Raw genomic sequence first — 17,804 nt, 5'->3', positions numbered from 1 at the left:
GAGGGTTGCGGCCGACGTTTTCAACGTCATTAAATTATATTTTCATAAACACCAATTAATACTGAAGCAACTTCTTGTTTCGTTTCAATTTCAGTTTCAAAATTTTAAGCTTAGAGTATTGCTTTTTTTTTACGAACTTATCATACGAGAAATGTTTGAACTAATCTTGTAACTAATATCAATAAAGCCTAAATTAGTNAGCCTAGAAGTTTGACAATGGCATTCGGAACGTCAGTAGAATCGTGCTCGACGTTCTAAACGCCATTGTCAAACTTCTAGGCTCGCAGGAAGGCGGTGCTGAACGTCCGACGTACACGTTTTCACGTTGAAAACATCGGCCGAAACCTCTCTAATATGTATATATTTGTAAACTTGTATACACCACAACTTAAAGTTTTAGGTACAGTAGTTAAAATCAGCTTTCTGAGTATGAAAGTATTAAAGTGACATTCAAGGTATTGTAATATATTTTCTTTCTGAACATTTTCAATGTTACAAAAATGTCATCTTCAAAACAGCATTCCAAAATGGAATATAAATTGCATGCAAGAATGTAAATATTATTCTGTATTATAAACTGATTTTAATTAGCTAGAACTAAACATTAAAATGAATTATAAACTTCAGTTATTAATTAAACAAAATTTTACTTCTGCAGAAATTATCAACATCCTGCAAGAATTATAAACCATCCATAAATGAGGAAAGCAATCAAAAAGAATAATGGATTCAAAAGCAATCCTTTCAAAAACATTCTGTTCTGTTTTCTTTACATTTGTTGCCAGATAAATTCAAAAGAAGAGGCTAATTTCTTAAAGGTTTTGCTAAACATTGACAGAAAAGAATTTTATGACACAGTATAAGATTCATCTCTTAATAATCTGTATAATCTCATAATGTATTATATGTATTCAGTAAACAGTTTAGTTTTTTTTAGAATACACTTTGTGGCATTGACCATATACTTTACGTGTATGTCAGTGAATAACCTTATGTCAAAAATAAATCTCACATTACTTAAACATTTTAATTCCCTTCTCATAAAGAGGAAATCACAAGACTTTAAATACTGTTTTAGAATATTATTCTATTTTTTAATTTTATATTTTAAGTCATTTTCACAAGCCACGACTCTATAGGAAACAAGTTGTAGAGGGTAATATCTTATCTCTCGAATTTACGGTTACTGTCAGTCTCTCATTCATTATACAATACTTGCAAGATTCGAATGGTCTCTGACAGATAAAATCTTGCAATATACGTAATCCACACATACAAATATATATCTTCTTGTTTACTATTATAATTGTACAACAGTACAGATATTAATAATATGGTATGGCTTATAATTTAATGTACAACAGTACATTAAATTATAAGCCATACCATATTATTAATGTCAAACTGACATAACCTAAAAGATACTTTCATATTTCTTGAATAGTTAATATGATTGAACAGTAATCTATACAGTAATGCCAGTAAATCAATACTTCCAGGAAAAAAATGTATAAAGTTATATATTTTAAGATTTTGCACACAATTTAACACATTAATATGAATTAGTGTCAAATATAACTTAGTATATTAATACACTGGGCTCTTGNTTATTTGTCAAATAATTTTTTAAGATTAAAGGCTAATGTGATACCTTTTTTCCCTAACATTTCACACAATTATAAATATTTACTATCAGAAGTTCATTCTAAATTGCAGTCTCTCTGTTCTAGTAGATGTAAAATTATAAAATGTAAGAAAGGCATTTTGATTCTGATGTTTCCTATTTATATTCTTTTAACGTTAAATTTAGTATTGCATATTAATACATTGTTATGATAATAAAATCTCTTCTTTTTTTCTTTGTAAGGAAAATTATAATGATTATAAAGTATTAAATATATCACATTATATGCGATTACTGAAAAATTTTTGAACAATACCACATTTCTTGTGTTCAACACCTGGAAATTGAACAGAGCAAGATTTATGCTTAAATCTAGAGTTTATTTAGTGTTTCAAAATATCTGGGCTTAATGTCTGTACCAAATTTGGTTGAGACCAGTTAAGCAGTTTTAAAGGAGTTTATTTAAATCCAATGATTTGAATGTAAAGAAATGAGTTTTGCTTATTCAATTCAATAATAAAAACAAATACATTTAAAATTTTATACTGCTGGCCAAGTAAAATGCAACATCATGTAGGACTCTAGATATTGCAGGTGTTGCATTTTACTTGGCCAGCAGTGTAAAGTAACTTTATTTAATGCTGTAAAACAAACAGAATTTGAAATCAAATTTAAATTCTTATGAACATTTTTATATTAAATTTTTTCAAGGTTGGTCTGGACTTCAGAATGCCATTTTTTAATATACCATTTGGTAATCTATTAAGTTTGACTCGTCCCAGCGATTCATCAAGCAATCTCTTAGGCTTTGGGTTAGATAGAAGAGCATTATCTTCATTGGCTGCCATAATTGTCACTTCTTTACTCTTCTTCCCCAAAGTTTTAGGTGCTATTGGATTTGGCAGTGAAAATAAAGAATTATTTAGAGGTATATTGATTTATATTCATTTCTAATTTCAATTAAATTTTTGATTCTAACAAAATGTAATTTAATCTTTAGAGAATGGACAGACAGATGATTACCTTGTTAAAAATGTTAATAAAGTTTTATCTGACTTCAACATTGATGGTGATTCCTGCATACAGACTGCTTTATGTACAATTGGCACTGCTCAACGTCAGAGACAGAAAACAAGAAGTACAGGAACAACCACCCATATTGATGTGATTGAAACATTGCTGAAGTAAGTCACTTTGATATCAACTGTGTCCTTCATATTTTTCAACAATTTTTCTCAATAAAATTTTATTATTTGCAGTTTATCATCAGTTAAGGATACCTTAAATAAAACTGGTTGGAGACAAGCTAGAGAGTATGGTTTTAATGATGGTGATTGTGATACTTACAATCCCTATAATAAATGTCCATTGAAAGCTACAGACTGGAGTCATCTGCTAACAAATGTTGGTAAAGTGTTGTAAATTAATGAGAATCAAATTTAAAGAAATCATGAACTTCGGCAGGTCCATGTTCATTATTATATAAAAATATTTTTTTAAATTATATATTGACACAAATAAAACTTATTATAATAACTAGTTTCCTGTTAATCCTTTTAAAAAGTTTACTAAAAACTGTAAATATTTGTTGAAATTTATTATGTGTACCAATTATATTACACATTTTAAAATAATCTTTTCCCCAATTATTTATATAAATAAATTTACAGATCTGATTTACAGTTATTTGATGATAATTTCCAAAAAATAATAATAATATAATTTTGTTTAAGTAATGTGTGTTTAATTAAATTGCATTTAAAAGGAAGCTACATTATTGCTTATAATGATGGATAATTTTTGCACTACACACACATTTTTTTTGGTTATAATGCAGTTCCAAGAAAGTAGGTTGTAGATTTTGTGTGGAAAATCAACTGAGAATTGTCTGTATTTAGTTAGAAAAAATGACAAATTCTCATGAAAAATAAAAAAGACAATGGAAAATAAGAATGGAAATAACATTTTTTATTTCAGTAAAATTACACTATTATGATTAGAATTACAATTAATAGATAGGAGTATTAATAAAATAAATTTGATAAATGTTAATTATTCAAGTATATTTATTTATTTAAACATCATTAAAATATTTGAGTATATATTGAAAATTTGATGCATTTGGCAGCAGCTTTCTTACTGGCTTCAAAATAGAATATACTCAATGTTGTGTAAATCAAATTTTTTATTTTGTGGTCGTCTCATTGATGATTGTAATCGGCCAGGCGGCGCCTAAATCTTTATTGTTTTCAAACAGTAAACACGTGGTCGACGAGGTTGTAAACAAAACGGAGAAGCGTGCTAGACAGTTTACTTTTCCTGATGATTCGACTAGCCAAGGTACTTTTATTCATAATGGACAAGAATACGAAATACAAACGTCGCAAGTCACCGGTAGGTATCCTGATGCGTTGACAGAGAGCGGCAATCGTCGTCTATCCATCCTTCCTCTATTGAAAGGAATGCAGGTTAGTATATAAATACACAGAAATTTGTCATTTATATTCAATATGTTTTACCATTGGTGTAGCCACGATTTTGAGAATATAATGCAAGCAGATTCGGGGAACCAATGTGATGTTTATGGTGCTGCAGCACAATAAGCAACATCTATGGTACCAAACTGGATGGTTCTCTTTGGTATCAAGTGAATGCTGCAGCACCATAAGCATCATCTCTGCATATGTCTCTGTGTTTTATATAAAGTTTTATTTGTCAAATAATTTTTTAAGATTAAAGGCTAATGTGATACCTTTTTTCCCTAACATTTCACACAATTATAAATATTTACTATCAGAAGTTCATTCTAAATTGCAGTCTCTCTATTCTAGTAGGTGTAAAATTATAAAATGTAAGAAAGGCATTTTGATTCAGATGTTTCCTATTTATATTCTTTTAACGTTAAATTTAGTATTGCATATTAATACATTGTTATGATAATAAAATCTCTTCTTTTTTTCTTTGTAAGGAAAATTATAATGATTATAAAGTATTAAATATATCACATTATATGCGATTACTGAAAAATTTTTGAACAATACCACATTTCTTGTGTTCAACACCTGGAAATTGAACAGAGCAAGATTTATGCTTAAATCTAGAGTTTATTTAGTGTTTCAAAATATCTGGGCTTAATGTCTGTACCAAATTTGGTTGAGACCAGTTAAGCAGTTTTAAAGGAGTTTATTTAAATCCAATGATTTGAATGTAAAGAAATGAGTTTTGCTTATTCAGTTCAATAATAAAAACAAATACATTTAAAATTTTATACTGCTGGCCAAGTAAAATGCAACATCATGTAGGACTCTAGATATTGCAGGTGTTGCATTTTACTTGGCCAGCAGTGTAAAATAACTTTATTTAATGCTGTAAAACAAACAGAATTTGAAATCAAATTTAAATTCTTATGAACATTTTTATATTAAATTTTTTCAAGGTTGGTCTGGACTTCAGAATGCCATTTTTTAATATACCATTTGGTAATCTATTAAGTTTGACTCGTCCCAGCGATTCATCAAGCAATCTCTTAGGCTTTGGGTTAGATAGAAGAGCATTATCTTCATTGGCTGCCATAATTGTCACTTCTTTACTCTTCTTCCCCAAAGTTTTAGGTGCTATTGGATTTGGCAGTGAAAATAAAGAATTATTTAGAGGTATATTGATTTATATTCATTTCTAATTTCAATTAAATTTTTGATTCTAACAAAATGTAATTTAATCTTTAGAGAATGGACAGACAGATGATTACCTTGTTAAAAATGTTAATAAAGTTTTATCTGACTTCAACATTGATGGTGATTCCTGCATACAGACTGCTTTATGTACAATTGGCACTGCTCAACGTCAGAGACAGAAAACAAGAAGTACAGGAACAACCACCCATATTGATGTGATTGAAACATTGCTGAAGTAAGTCACTTTGATATCAACTGTGTCCTTCATATTTTTCAACAATTTTTCTCAATAAAATTTTATTATTTGCAGTTTATCATCAGTTAAGGATACCTTAAATAAAACTGGTTGGAGACAAGCTAGAGAGTATGGTTTTAATGATGGTGATTGTGATACTTACAATCCCTATAATAAATGTCCATTGAAAGCTACAGACTGGAGTCATCTGCTAACAAATGTTGGTAAAGTGTTGTAAATTAATGAGAATCAAATTTAAAGAAATCATGAACTTCGGCAGGTCCATGTTCATTATTATATAAAAATATTTTTTTAAATTATATATTGACACAAATAAAACTTATTATAATAACTAGTTTCCTGTTAATCCTTTTAAAAAGTTTACTAAAAACTGTAAATATTTGTTGAAATTTATTATGTGTACCAATTATATTACACATTTTAAAATAATCTTTTCCCCAATTATTTATATAAATAAATTTACAGATCTGATTTACAGTTATTTGATGATAATTTCCAAAAAATAATAATAATATAATTTTGTTTAAGTAATGTGTGTTTAATTAAATTGCATTTAAAAGGAAGCTACATTATTGCTTATAATGATGGATAATTTTTGCACTACACACACATTTTTTTTGGTTATAATGCAGTTCCAAGAAAGTAGGTTGTAGATTTTGTGTGGAAAATCAACTGAGAATTGTCTGTATTTAGTTAGAAAAAATGACAAATTCTCATGAAAAATAAAAAAGACAATGGAAAATAAGAATGGAAATAACATTTTTTATTTCAGTAAAATTACACTATTATGATTAGAATTACAATTAATAGATAGGAGTATTAATAAAATAAATTTGATAAATGTTAATTATTCAAGTATATTTATTTATTTAAACATCATTAAAATATTTGAGTATATATTGAAAATTTGATGCATTTGGCAGCAGCTTTCTTACTGGCTTCAAAATAGAATATACTCAATGTTGTGTAAATCAAATTTTTTAATAATAAGAATAGCAACATAACAATCATATTATGTAATAAATGCTTATCATATATTTTAAAAAATTAAACAAAATTCAGAATACACAGTATTCATTTAAAAAGAAAGAAAAGAGCTTCTTTAGAAGCAAAATAATTATACAAGGGGGACCCAAAAATCCGAACTGAGAGCACACTGCCATTCATAGATGTAGTAGAGAGTTCTGATACATGGGGTTAGAGACCTTCACGAAACAGCTGTGCAAATGGCGTCAGTTTGTAGGTTTACATTTGAGCATAGTGTTGTGTTTCTCTTACTGTTATTTTGTTCCACCTGCAAAGTTCTGGGCATCCTTCAACATCTCAAAACGATGAAAACGTTGAAAAACTCCACCAAAAAAGTGTTAAGACGTCTGCGAGAGAATGTGTGAAGGAAACGCCCGGAACTTTGGCGATCAGGTGACTGGTTCCTTCATCACGACAACGCCCCTGCGCACACGGCGTTACGAGTGACTCACTATTTGGCCTCTTGGGGATGGCATGTCGTTCTCCACCCTCCGTATTGACCAGACCTAGCCCCGTGCAACTTTTTTCTATTTCTGAGAATGAAGAAAAATCTAAAAGGGAAGCGTTTTGATGATATGGAGGTGATAAAAACAACTTCGCTAAGGGCACTGGACGATATCAAGGTTGAAGAGTTCCAGAAACGCTTCAAACAGTGGGGAAAAAGACTTCACAAGTGCATCACATCTAATGGAGAGTACTTTGAAGGTGACTGAAGAAATTTTGTAAAATAGTTAATAAAGTTTTTATACAAAAAATTTGGTTATTTTTGGGTCCCCCACATATATATCTGAAATAAAACAATTACATAAATTCTGAATATTTTCAGAATTATATGGAGTTTCAGTCATTGTAATAATTCAAATTTAAAAAAATATTTTGTAGTAATATAAATATTTTGCTGATTAAACACATCATTTTTTTTTTAGACATTGATAAATGCATTACCAAGTTTTCTAAGAAGCTCTGCAAAGAAAACTAATTTAAATTTTTCTAAAAAGTTTTTGCTTTAAGACAAGCAGTTTGGTATCAAAATGTGAAATTGTTGCTGCTATTGTATATTTTACTGCAAAATTTAATTTGATATTTAAAAATTCTTTTTATTAGACAAAAATTCTATTTTAAAAATAAAAATTATAGGAGTGTTCCAGGCTGTTTAATACTTGAAATAGGAGTAATTTTATATTTGTATATTAAAAGAATCTTAATTATTTAGTATGACATTGTTGCAATGTTAGGCTGCAATTTTTATCATATTTTGTTTCTTTCTTATTTGTTTCTGAAAACAAAGTTTTTGTATATATTTTCACACAATAATAGCAATAATTAAATATATTTGTATATCTAAGAGCAATTTATATAACACTTACTTAAATTATATTTAAGACACTTCAAAACATATGACTATTAAATAAATTCTATTTAAACCAGGGCTGTGGAGTTGGTAAAAAACACTAGACTCCGTCTCCTGATAAGTTTTAGTAAGCCGACTCTGACTTCTGACTCTGGCAAAATTAAATACCAAGTCATTTTATGGGGGGCAGAGGTGCTTGTACAAGGTACCCTACTCTGAACAGTGAAAGTAGCCTGGGGCATTTACCCAAATACTTTTATAGTTTGTATTTTTAATATTTAACTTACATTAATATTTATTTGTATAAAAAAATTACTTTTTAATAAATATTTAATAAGAGGTAAAAGTAAGTAAAGTAAATTTAAAATACGGGAGTTGGAGTTGGAGTCGGCACATTTTTTCCAACTCCACAGCCCTGATTTAAACAAACTTAATTTTTCTTTTTATCAAATATTCATACTTATTTCAAAAACTTTGCTTTTAACATTAAATATTCTTAAAGAACAATAAATAATTGTTTAAAACTGTAAGAAAGAAAAAGTTTTAAAATGTGTTTTATGTGAAAATCTATTATAAAATTTAAAATATGCTTTTAGTTTTTATTACACATATAAATTTTTTTATTCTAAAAATGAATAGCATCTTCAGAGAAAATGCTTAATATATAAAGTTTTTTGTGATGTCCTTATGTATTAGTTTATTTGATTCATATTAACTCAGATAATATATTAATTTACTAACTACATTCAACAATAAATATATTATTATACGAAGTGAAAATGTTAGATACAAAATGATTACTTTTCTCGAAGAAATAATTTCTTAACATTCTAACAAAAGTGTGAATAAAATTCTAAAATAATTAGAACATATTGCCACTACTTACTTTTTCTGTCTTTGATGAATACTATTGACAAAAAGTAAGCATAAAATGAGGAAATTTTCTATTTTGTTCATTTTATACAGAAAATAGAATTTATTTTGAAAATTTGACAGTAAATCTGTTAAAAGAAAATCTTCAAATGCAAATCCAATTCAAACTGCTTTTCTCAGAACAAAAACTATAACTATTAGAAAACTAGCCTTTTCAGGCTAAACACCTATCAAGAATCAAGAGAAATAAAGATGCAGCGTGTCTTGATCTTTATTCTCTCTTTGTTTTTTCGAAAGACTTTTTTCCTCTAAGAAATGTATTTCAAATTACGTTTTACATAGCTTTTTCCTTTTTTCAAATAAAACAATACAAAGCTAAAAAATAGCAATATTTGTCAGATATAATCACTTATTTTAATAACCACTGTAAAGGGGTTGTTTGGAGAATAAAAACAAGATGTTATGTCCTTCGAATCTGACATTGCTGCAATGACTGATATCAGGGAAGCAGAAAAATAACATAAACTCTGTCAAGGATTGTACCTTTTACTGAGGAGGAATCAGTGAAAACTCCGATCTGAACTGCTTTTAAATAAAATATCTGGGAATTAAAATTATCTTTTGAGTAATTCTTGAACTCAGATGAATGCTGGATTGAAAGGATATAACATTTTGTTTCTATTTATCCAAAAAAAAACCCTTTTCAGTGGTTATCAAAATAAGTTTTTTCTTTTTCTATGAAATTGTTTTACTTTGGGTTAACAAAAAGTGATAACAAAACTGTTTTAATGAAATTATCTAATTTATTTTGCTTTTAATCTATTTTTAAGAACTTTAGAAGAATGTTTTTAAAGTTTTTCATAATGACAATGTGATTTTTATTTTGTAAGTATGGATCATTTAATCATAGTTTTAAATACACTTTCATCCAGTTATCAAACATGCTCATACTGATATGTGATAATGTATAATTATACTTATTTTACATACATTCAATTAACCATATATTTAAAATAAAAATCACATTCTTTTATGATTAATTAAAGCTGAAATATTGTAAAATCTTCATTCATCCTTTTTAACAATATGAATGTAAAATGCTGGATTGTCAATTTTATCCAGAGGCTGAAAATCTCCATAGACCCAATGCTTACAGTCCTGTCCAAAGACATTTTTCAGGAGTTTCTTGAAAGATTCTAGACGATGTGGATAGTATGAGAGCCGGAAATTGCTATAAGAAAGAAAGAAAGAAAAATTAAAAAGTAGAGAAAAAATTTTAAATAAGAATTAGAAATAAAATATTTTACTCACTCTACAGTATTTCCTGAATAACGTCCTTTCTTTGTAAAGGCACTGTCAGTTGAATCAAATTTTGATTCCAAATCAGAAATATCCATTGTATAATCTAATGTTACCATATTTGGTTTTCCATTAACATAAAGTATTGATGTCTGAATATCCCTTGCATGTTTGCTCTATGAATAAAATTAGAAAATTGCATTACATATAAAATTAAAAAATTCAGTTATTAATAATAATAAAGTAACGTACATTATAATAAATGTTTTTAGATGGAGTTTGTCCGCTATCAAGAGTTGCATCATAATTTCTGTGATCAATTAGAAGATATCCTCCTGGTTTTATCATCTCATAAAAGTTTTCAATGGCTTTTTTCTGTTTGGACTGGTTCCCTTCAAAATCTTGCAAGTGAGCAAAAGAATTTCCGAGACAAATCACAGCGTCAAAGCCTTTTCCAGGTTTAAGGATATCATCAGGTAATGTCAACCAATTAGCTTCTTCTATGACTGTAAAACATTTATTAATTAGTTTGCGTTATATAAAATATAAATATAATAATTTAAAACAATGCGTCATGCTTTTTAATGTCATTGTTTAATATATACAGAACCATTATCTGAAAAACTGAGATGTTATTGTAATATGAACCATTCAAAATGTTGTATACAGCATTAATTACAAAATTTACTTTTAAATAATGATGAGTTCAAAAACATTTTTTAAATTAATAAAAAGTTACATTTTTATCCATTAGCATACCACCTAACTAATATTTTGTTTTTCCATCAAGTGCTCCAAACCCACTAAGGCATCAACTGTAAAAGATGTATAAAAGTGGCATTAGGGTATTTTATACCAGGATAATAATAATAAGTCTGTTAACTCCTGAACAGTTTATGATGAGGTAGTTGCAGAGCATATGTCTTGATCTAGCACTTCCAACAGATGCTCGATTGGATTAAGATCTGGGGTGTTTGGAGGCCAGAACATGTTGAAGTTGTCTCCATGCTTCACAAACCAATCATAAACAATGTAGGCTGTGTGATAGAATGTGTTGTCCTGTTGGAAGATGTCATCTTCATCAGTGGTTATGGTTGAAATGAAAGTTGTACATATACGCCTTCATTGCATGACTAGCAATGGTGTTCAGGAAGCAGCCAGTAGTCATAGCCTCACCTGCTTCACAATGTACATGAATTTGCCCATTCACATGGTTCAAAATAAAACAGTTCTTCAGACAAGAACATCCTTTATTGATCCAAAGTCCACTTCTGATGATCCCAGGCCCATTATAGATGTCATTGATCACACTCCACTCTGGTCAGTCCACTCGTATTGGTTGACAGCTGCATAGATCCATCTACAGGAGGATACAATTAATAATGCATTCAGAAAGGCTGTTCTCATTATTTCCATTGAATTTTGCAGTCAACTATGCCATGGTATTGTGTTTGTCTTGTTCATCCAGACAAGATAGCCTTCACTGTTCTCTACCATGAATGAGGTGTGGTTGTCCAACTTCCTTTTGGCAGTTTACAATTTATTCATTGTCAGACAACTGTCAGTACCTACTCAATACAGACACATGAACAGCCTAGTTCAAATCAGCTCAGCCACAATCTCAGCTGTTTTTGAAACACTGCAACCAACCATCTGGCCATAATGATTTGGTCTTTATCAAGTTCAGACAGATCCTTTTGCTTGCCTATAATTGCAGTGTACAAGTTTGGAAAACAATTACGAGATGTATCTTGCCCATTTTATACACTCATGGTCTAGGAGACAATTGATATGATCCTATCCAGTGCCGTATTTAGAACATAAGCGGCCCTGGGTCAGGAGCAAGATGGGGCTCCCTTAATGAAACAGAAACAATAGTATATTACAGACTTAGGGATGCATTATTTGTTTCCTCCCGTAGAGTATATATGATTTTTCACATCCCTTGGCCAGGAAGTGGAATTTTCTTTCCATGCAGCAGGAAGAAAGTATTGTTTTTGGCCGAGGTGTGGTGAATAAGTATCAAAAATTTTGTAAGTTTACTTAGTTTTAAGATCATTTTTAACTACATATAGGAGAAATAAAGTATTTTATATTTTTAATAATTTGTTTATTTTAACTTATTAACCTATTTTTTATTTGTAACTTTATTACTTTCGGATTAGAGGCCCCTATGACCTGGGGCCTTGGGCCAGAGTCCATAAGACCTGCCCTAAAGACGGCACTGATCCTATATTTCAATTGTCTCATGTTAGATAAATGCCCTCTTCTTTTGTGTATGGAGTGGTCATAATATTTTGGCTAATTACTGTATATCAAGCCTTAAATCAGAGAGCTATTTGTTTCAAATTGTCAAAATGTTTTCAAGAAATTTAACTTATCCTCAGCAACCACAAGAAACATTCTACTTAAAATAACTCACTTTCAAACATTTGCAAATATTTAAAATATTAATTAATATTACTAACAAGTAAGCATTTTATGTAATTATTATTGCCTTATTGTCCTTAATTCTTATTATATTTGTCAACTTGGACGTAAATTATTAATAGGACTGTAAAAATTGGTGTTAAGTATTAACACAAAATTGAGCTAAAGTTCTTAAAGAAACCGGACAGGAGGCTCAATAAAGAAAGTCTGGTTTTTTAAGCATTTTATGTATTTAAAATCTTTAACTAACAGGAAAGATAATGATAAACTGAAAGAATAATAGAATTAACAATATAATTTAAATGTTTTGAAGCAACTTTTGTACAAGTTAGAAGTATTATAAGATTGAAGTTCCATTCATTATAGTTTTTTTCCAGAATTCTTTGTGAGAACGAAGGATCGGAGAAAAAGTCTATTTTTGTGTCCGATTTTGCATAAATCTCTTCCAACTAGTGTTGATCCTTTAATATTTATCAGAGTAGTTATGTAATAATTGGAATCATTAATGCACATTAAAAAGCTTAATTCATTCTTGTAGATTTCAAGAAAGCCAATGATGAAGAAATAGATGAAACAACTATACTACAAATCATCAGATAATTGATAATTTTTGCAATTGCCTAATGATTTGTGGAACAGTTGTTTTATCTTTTAGGCAAGATATTACAGGTTAATTATACAAACAAATGTAAATATTAAAATAATGCTTTATATATAAGATTTAAAAGGAAAAAAAGCATCCTTTTAGTTAGCTCTTCCGTGTGGACACCGAGCGGGCCTTTTTTTAAGCATGCCCATTATGGGCTCAACTAGACCCACAATGATGTGGTTGGGTGGTGATGGATAGGACTCAACATATATGAATGGACTACGTCCCAAAAAATTTTTGAGGTTTTTGACCCATCTAGATATGATCCTGGGTCCCCTATCACAAATACTTAAATTTAATATAAAAAGTTTTAATCAAATTGCTCCAAACATTTTGGCTCTTAGAAACCCATCTTTCAGTATCAAAACTACATGTAAATTAAATGTTAATTTTTATAGAAGTACGAGATCTGTGTTCATTAAGAGAGATGCAGCTAACAATTTCAAGAGAATCAAGAGGCTAACGTATATAAATATATGTAAGAAACATTTTATTTTTTGTCACCATGCAACTAGGACACTTAATACAATGTTTTTTATTCTGTTTATATTTTTGTTATAATTTTTTAAAATAAGAGTTTTTATATTATTTTATCGTAAATGGAAAAATTCTAAAAATTATTTTATAAACAAATGGAAAGAATTAATTTAATAAAGTAAGATTACCCCAATCATCAAAAGCAGGTTCCTTTCTTCTGTTCCATCTTTTCTTCAATGCATATTTTAACATCTTATCGCTAGCATCTACACTTGTCATCTTAAATCCGGCTTCTAATAACATTATAGAATCGATTCTGTAAAATTTTTTGAATTAATTTATGACGTGTCATATACAAAATTAAAAGTGCATCCTCAATTAACATTATTTCAATTGTAAAAATAAATAAATAAATTTTCTTCCACAGATTTTTACATCAACTTTTAGAGGGGAAACACATTTTCCTTTTATCAGTTGTCATTAAATCTAAACCTAAATAACCTGGTAAATCAAAAGTCAAGGGCAGATTTCTGTCAAAACATTTCAACATCTTATCCATTAAGTTGTTTATATTGATTTTAATCTAACAATTTTTCACTAATGTAAATTTATTAAGTTAATTAATTTTAAAATATATTTTTTTAATTTTCAGATAATATATTTCATTAGAAAAAGGGTTTTTAAAATTGTTTCTTAATTATTTTTTTAACTAAATTAAAAATTTACCAACATATGTTACTTAGAATATGCAATATATTAATATAAAATGTATGTAGTTTTATGTATTTTTAAACTATAATCTAATCACAACTGTAAAAATTATTATTTAAGCAATTATAAATATATAAAATTAAGAAAAATTTCTTAAATAGATTATATTTAAATTTATTTTTATAAATCAATGTTTAGTAACTTACCCAGTGCCACATGCCACATCTAATATATGCTTACATCCATGTTCTCTTAACATTGATGTAAGAAATTCTCTGTAATGTTTAGTACGAGTTTCTTTCTCTCCGATATAAACTTCCCATACACGTGCGGCTTTTCCGTCCGCATATTGATCAGGAACACCTTCTATAGCAACACCTAAGGATCTAGTACGATACACGCTGTCCACCATCTTCGATATTCCTATGGTTATGAGGAAAATTGGCTCAGTTTTTCTCACTTTCAAACATTTGCAAATATTTAAAATATTAATTAATATTACTAACAAGTAAGCATTTTATGTAATTATTATTGCCTTATTGTCCTTAATTCTTATTATATTTGTCAACTNTTGATCAGGAACACCTTCTATAGCAACACCTAAGGATCTAGTACGATACACGCTGTCCACCATCTTCGATATTCCTATGGTTATGAGGAAAATTGGCTCAGTTTTTGCATTTTTAAAGTAACCATGTGCATATGATGGAGGCGTAAACAGTTGTTTCTCCTCCCTGTTTAAATGTGTGGTTAGAGATGAGAAGATAAATTTTTTGTTTATATTCCTCCTCGTGTTATTTCTATGTGGCTTATCTAATGTTTGTACAAGAATTTATACAAAATTTTGATTACATTATTTAGATATTCGGATGTTCTATGTTATCTCCTCAAAATTATTAAAGGAATAACCATTTTTATACAAAAATTAATTTTATCTTTAAGTCATGTATGATTTACTCTATATTCCCTGATAAGTTTTATTTTAATTTTGAGCATAAAATTATTAAATAATTTATATTTTTGTAATTAATTACATTTAAAACTTCAAAGTTTTCCCATAAACAGTTTGCACCATTGTTTCCTATTAGCTAATATTTGGTATATTGATTATACTGTTATGATATTTCATTTAAAAAAAAATCTTTTTATATTATTAATTATTATAAAATGGAAAAAAGCTCAATTTTCAAGGTAGAGATTGTATATGGAAATAACCAGTAAAATCTTTATTAAAAATCTTGGGAGGTCATTTTTTAACTAATGCTATACTTTCCCTCTGTTATATATAACAACCTGGAAAGTAAAAAGTATATGATAGATATCTATAAGATAATTTTGTGAAAAATAAGTTATATAATTCTGTTTTTGCTTCAGGTTTTAATCCAATATTTTAAGTATTTTAAATGTAAATAGAAATTAAGCATGTTTCTGATTAGAAGAAATGCTGTAATGTCTTACACTGAGATAATAAGATATCAAGACACATTTCGTAATCTCTGGAGTAGATTAAAAGTCAAATTAATCGCCAACCTTCATCATTAGGTTAATCATTATCCAGTTAGAACCGGTTTTTCAATGGTATAAGTGTCCTTAAGGCATTTAAATTCATATCAAAACAAACTTTTTTGTATTAAATGCTTGTGTAGGGAAGACCCCGTTTTACGACCTCTTGTTTACATGTTTCTTTATTTACATTAGTGTGTTTATTATATCCTAAATTGTGAAAATTATTGCATTATATTTTTCAGCCACATAATGCAATATTTTCACTCCTTTTGTAGCAATTTTATCTTCAAATCGTTTCAAATCTTCTCGTATAAAATCAGATTGTATGCACTTATATGATCTAGACATAAACAACTCTCTTAGAAAACAGAAAAATAAAATTACATTGTCAATCTGGTGCCATTATTCAACCTTAATTAAGCTGATATTGGTGACGAAGAACATTCAAACTAATAAAATATGTATTACTAGTTTGCATAACATTAGAATATGTTATTTTATTACTAGAGTACTGTCTGTTATGGCATATGTTGGTACTCAGCATGGTTAAAGCCTGCAACTCCATAAGAAAAATTGTTTCAGGCCACAAAGTTTCCTTGCGGTCCTCATCCAGAAAAGCTTGTTCATAACTATATCTAGATAAAAGGTTCTTAACCTGAGATCCATTTAGATCCACCCCTGAGAGTTTTTTTTTTAAAAGAAACCTTTGAACTTGGATCAGGAAACCTCATGAATCACTAGGTTCATGATCCCAGGTTAAGAACCTCAGATCTAGACAAAATTTAAGTTGCTTAACAGTGAAATAATATTTAAAAATTCCAGCAACGAGTTGCGTAACTTTTCCGTAAAATCTTCATTAAGTCATTGATCAGGAATACCTTCTATAGCAACACCTAAGGATCTAGTACAATACACGCTGTCCACCATCTTCGATATTCCTATGGTTATGAGGAAAATTGGCTCAGTTTTTGCATTTTTAAAGTAACCATGTGAATCTGATGTAGACGTAAACAGTTGTTTCTCCTCCCTGTTTAAATGTGTGGTTAGAGATGAGAAGATAAATTTTCGACCCCACTCGAGTTATGACACACGGCCCTCTCTATCTCATCACCCCTTCGACCTTTAACGACCAAAATTTAACAGTATCAATTCCCTTAATACAAAAACCTCCACGCAAAACTTCAGAAATTTTCGACAAAAGACACACGAATTATTAAGCTTCAAAGTGGATGAACAAAATCGTGCCCTGAAGACGATTATTTAATTAATTAACCAAAATATTTAATGACGTAACTAAATATCTCAAGGATAATCTATTGATAAATTATTATTCGATAGGTGAAGATTGACCAGCTTCAAGTATTTCTTAAATAAACAAGATGATTATTAAATTATTTGAATCATTACGCTCTCTGTAAAATATTTAGAAAGATTAATTTGCTCGATAACGGATATTTGTGTATATTTGGATCCGTAATCTTATATAAAATCATGAAAAACACTTCAGTTTTATAAATTATTGAGTATCGTTGACGTCAATAAAGTTTAGTGTTATGATTAATCGTAACAGAAAAGATGTTACGCAATTCACGGCATTGCTGATCATTGCTACTCTCCATTATTAAGTACTTCATTAATATTTAATCTTGTATTTTTGAATGTGTTCCTATTTGTCTGCTACACATAATAATGGCAGCTATCTAAAGGGCCTTTAGACAGGGCTTTTCATTATTGATTCTTTCGACCCAGGGTTGCTCTCTTCTGGGATGTGGTCTCACATCTGAAATGCGTTGCAATTAAAGATATTTTTAGAAATTTCTTTACAAAATGAAGATCTTGGAGATTATGGAGTTGGAGGAAGACTAAGGAGATGAAGAAGTATGTACTGTGTAGTGTTCTTCTTCCGAAGTTGATGAAGAAAGCCTCTC

The 17,804-nt window shown here is 29.0% G+C and overlaps 3 protein-coding genes across 6 annotated transcripts; 2 read left to right on the top strand and 1 right to left on the bottom strand.

Annotated features, from left to right (window-relative positions):
* The first annotated feature begins 2,085 nt into the window (after window positions 1-2,085).
* LOC111617670 lies at window positions 2,086-3,139 on the top strand. Its single transcript, XM_023358954.1, has 4 exons — window positions 2,086-2,106; window positions 2,336-2,552; window positions 2,625-2,808; window positions 2,884-3,139. The coding sequence occupies exons 2-4, from the start codon at window positions 2,354-2,356 to the stop codon at window positions 3,044-3,046; spliced, it is 546 nt and encodes a 181-aa protein (XP_023214722.1). The 5' UTR covers window positions 2,086-2,106; window positions 2,336-2,353; the 3' UTR covers window positions 3,047-3,139.
* A 678-nt stretch (window positions 3,140-3,817) lies between these two features.
* LOC111617669 lies at window positions 3,818-5,864 on the top strand. The gene is made up of 4 exons (XM_023358953.1): window positions 3,818-4,092; window positions 5,061-5,277; window positions 5,350-5,533; window positions 5,609-5,864. The coding sequence occupies exons 1-4, from the start codon at window positions 3,832-3,834 to the stop codon at window positions 5,769-5,771; spliced, it is 825 nt and encodes a 274-aa protein (XP_023214721.1). The 5' UTR covers window positions 3,818-3,831; the 3' UTR covers window positions 5,772-5,864.
* A 2,690-nt stretch (window positions 5,865-8,554) lies between these two features.
* LOC111617666 (glycine N-methyltransferase-like) lies at window positions 8,555-16,985 on the bottom strand. Of its 4 annotated transcripts, none has more exons than XM_023358948.1 (6): window positions 16,801-16,985; window positions 14,577-14,779; window positions 13,848-13,975; window positions 10,356-10,609; window positions 10,116-10,279; window positions 8,555-10,035 (listed from the first exon to the last, which is right to left on the bottom strand). In XM_023358948.1, exons 1-6 carry the CDS (start codon window positions 16,801-16,803, stop codon window positions 9,870-9,872), a joined length of 918 nt encoding a protein of 305 aa, XP_023214716.1. In that variant the 5' UTR covers window positions 16,804-16,985; the 3' UTR covers window positions 8,555-9,869. The 4 variants fall into 4 exon arrangements, with proteins under 4 accessions (XP_023214716.1, XP_023214715.1, XP_023214714.1 ...); XM_023358947.1 differs by lacking the exon at window positions 16,801-16,985 and adding an exon at window positions 14,956-15,130 and having other exon boundaries at window positions 14,577-14,733; XM_023358946.1 differs by lacking the exon at window positions 16,801-16,985 and adding an exon at window positions 15,002-15,110.
* Between the last annotated feature and the right edge of the window lie 819 nt (window positions 16,986-17,804).

Source organism: Centruroides sculpturatus, unplaced genomic scaffold (assembly GCF_000671375.1).
Source record: "Centruroides sculpturatus isolate CEXI.00-Female unplaced genomic scaffold, Cexi_2.0 scaffold1406, whole genome shotgun sequence".
Classification (NCBI taxonomy): Eukaryota; Metazoa; Arthropoda; class Arachnida; order Scorpiones; family Buthidae; genus Centruroides; species Centruroides sculpturatus.
This window is presented reverse-complemented; position numbering and strand designations above follow the sequence as displayed.

Coding starts and splice junctions, on each gene's coding strand:
- LOC111617666 (XM_023358948.1), bottom strand. Junction 13,976..14,576: donor GATGTGGCATGTGGCACTGG/GTAAGTTACTAA, acceptor AAAATTTTACAG/AATCGATTCTATAATGTTAT. Junction 10,036..10,115: donor TATTCAGGAAATACTGTAGA/GTGAGTAAAATA, acceptor TCTTTCTTATAG/CAATTTCCGGCTCTCATACT.
- LOC111617669 (XM_023358953.1), top strand. CDS start 3,832: ATGATTGTAATCGGCCAGGCGGCGCCTAAATCTTTATTGTTTTCAAAC. Junction 5,278..5,349: donor AAATAAAGAATTATTTAGAG/GTATATTGATTT, acceptor TTTAATCTTTAG/AGAATGGACAGACAGATGAT. Junction 5,534..5,608: donor GTGATTGAAACATTGCTGAA/GTAAGTCACTTT, acceptor TATTATTTGCAG/TTTATCATCAGTTAAGGATA.
- LOC111617670 (XM_023358954.1), top strand. CDS start 2,354: ATGCCATTTTTTAATATACCATTTGGTAATCTATTAAGTTTGACTCGT. Junction 2,553..2,624: donor AAATAAAGAATTATTTAGAG/GTATATTGATTT, acceptor TTTAATCTTTAG/AGAATGGACAGACAGATGAT. Junction 2,809..2,883: donor GTGATTGAAACATTGCTGAA/GTAAGTCACTTT, acceptor TATTATTTGCAG/TTTATCATCAGTTAAGGATA.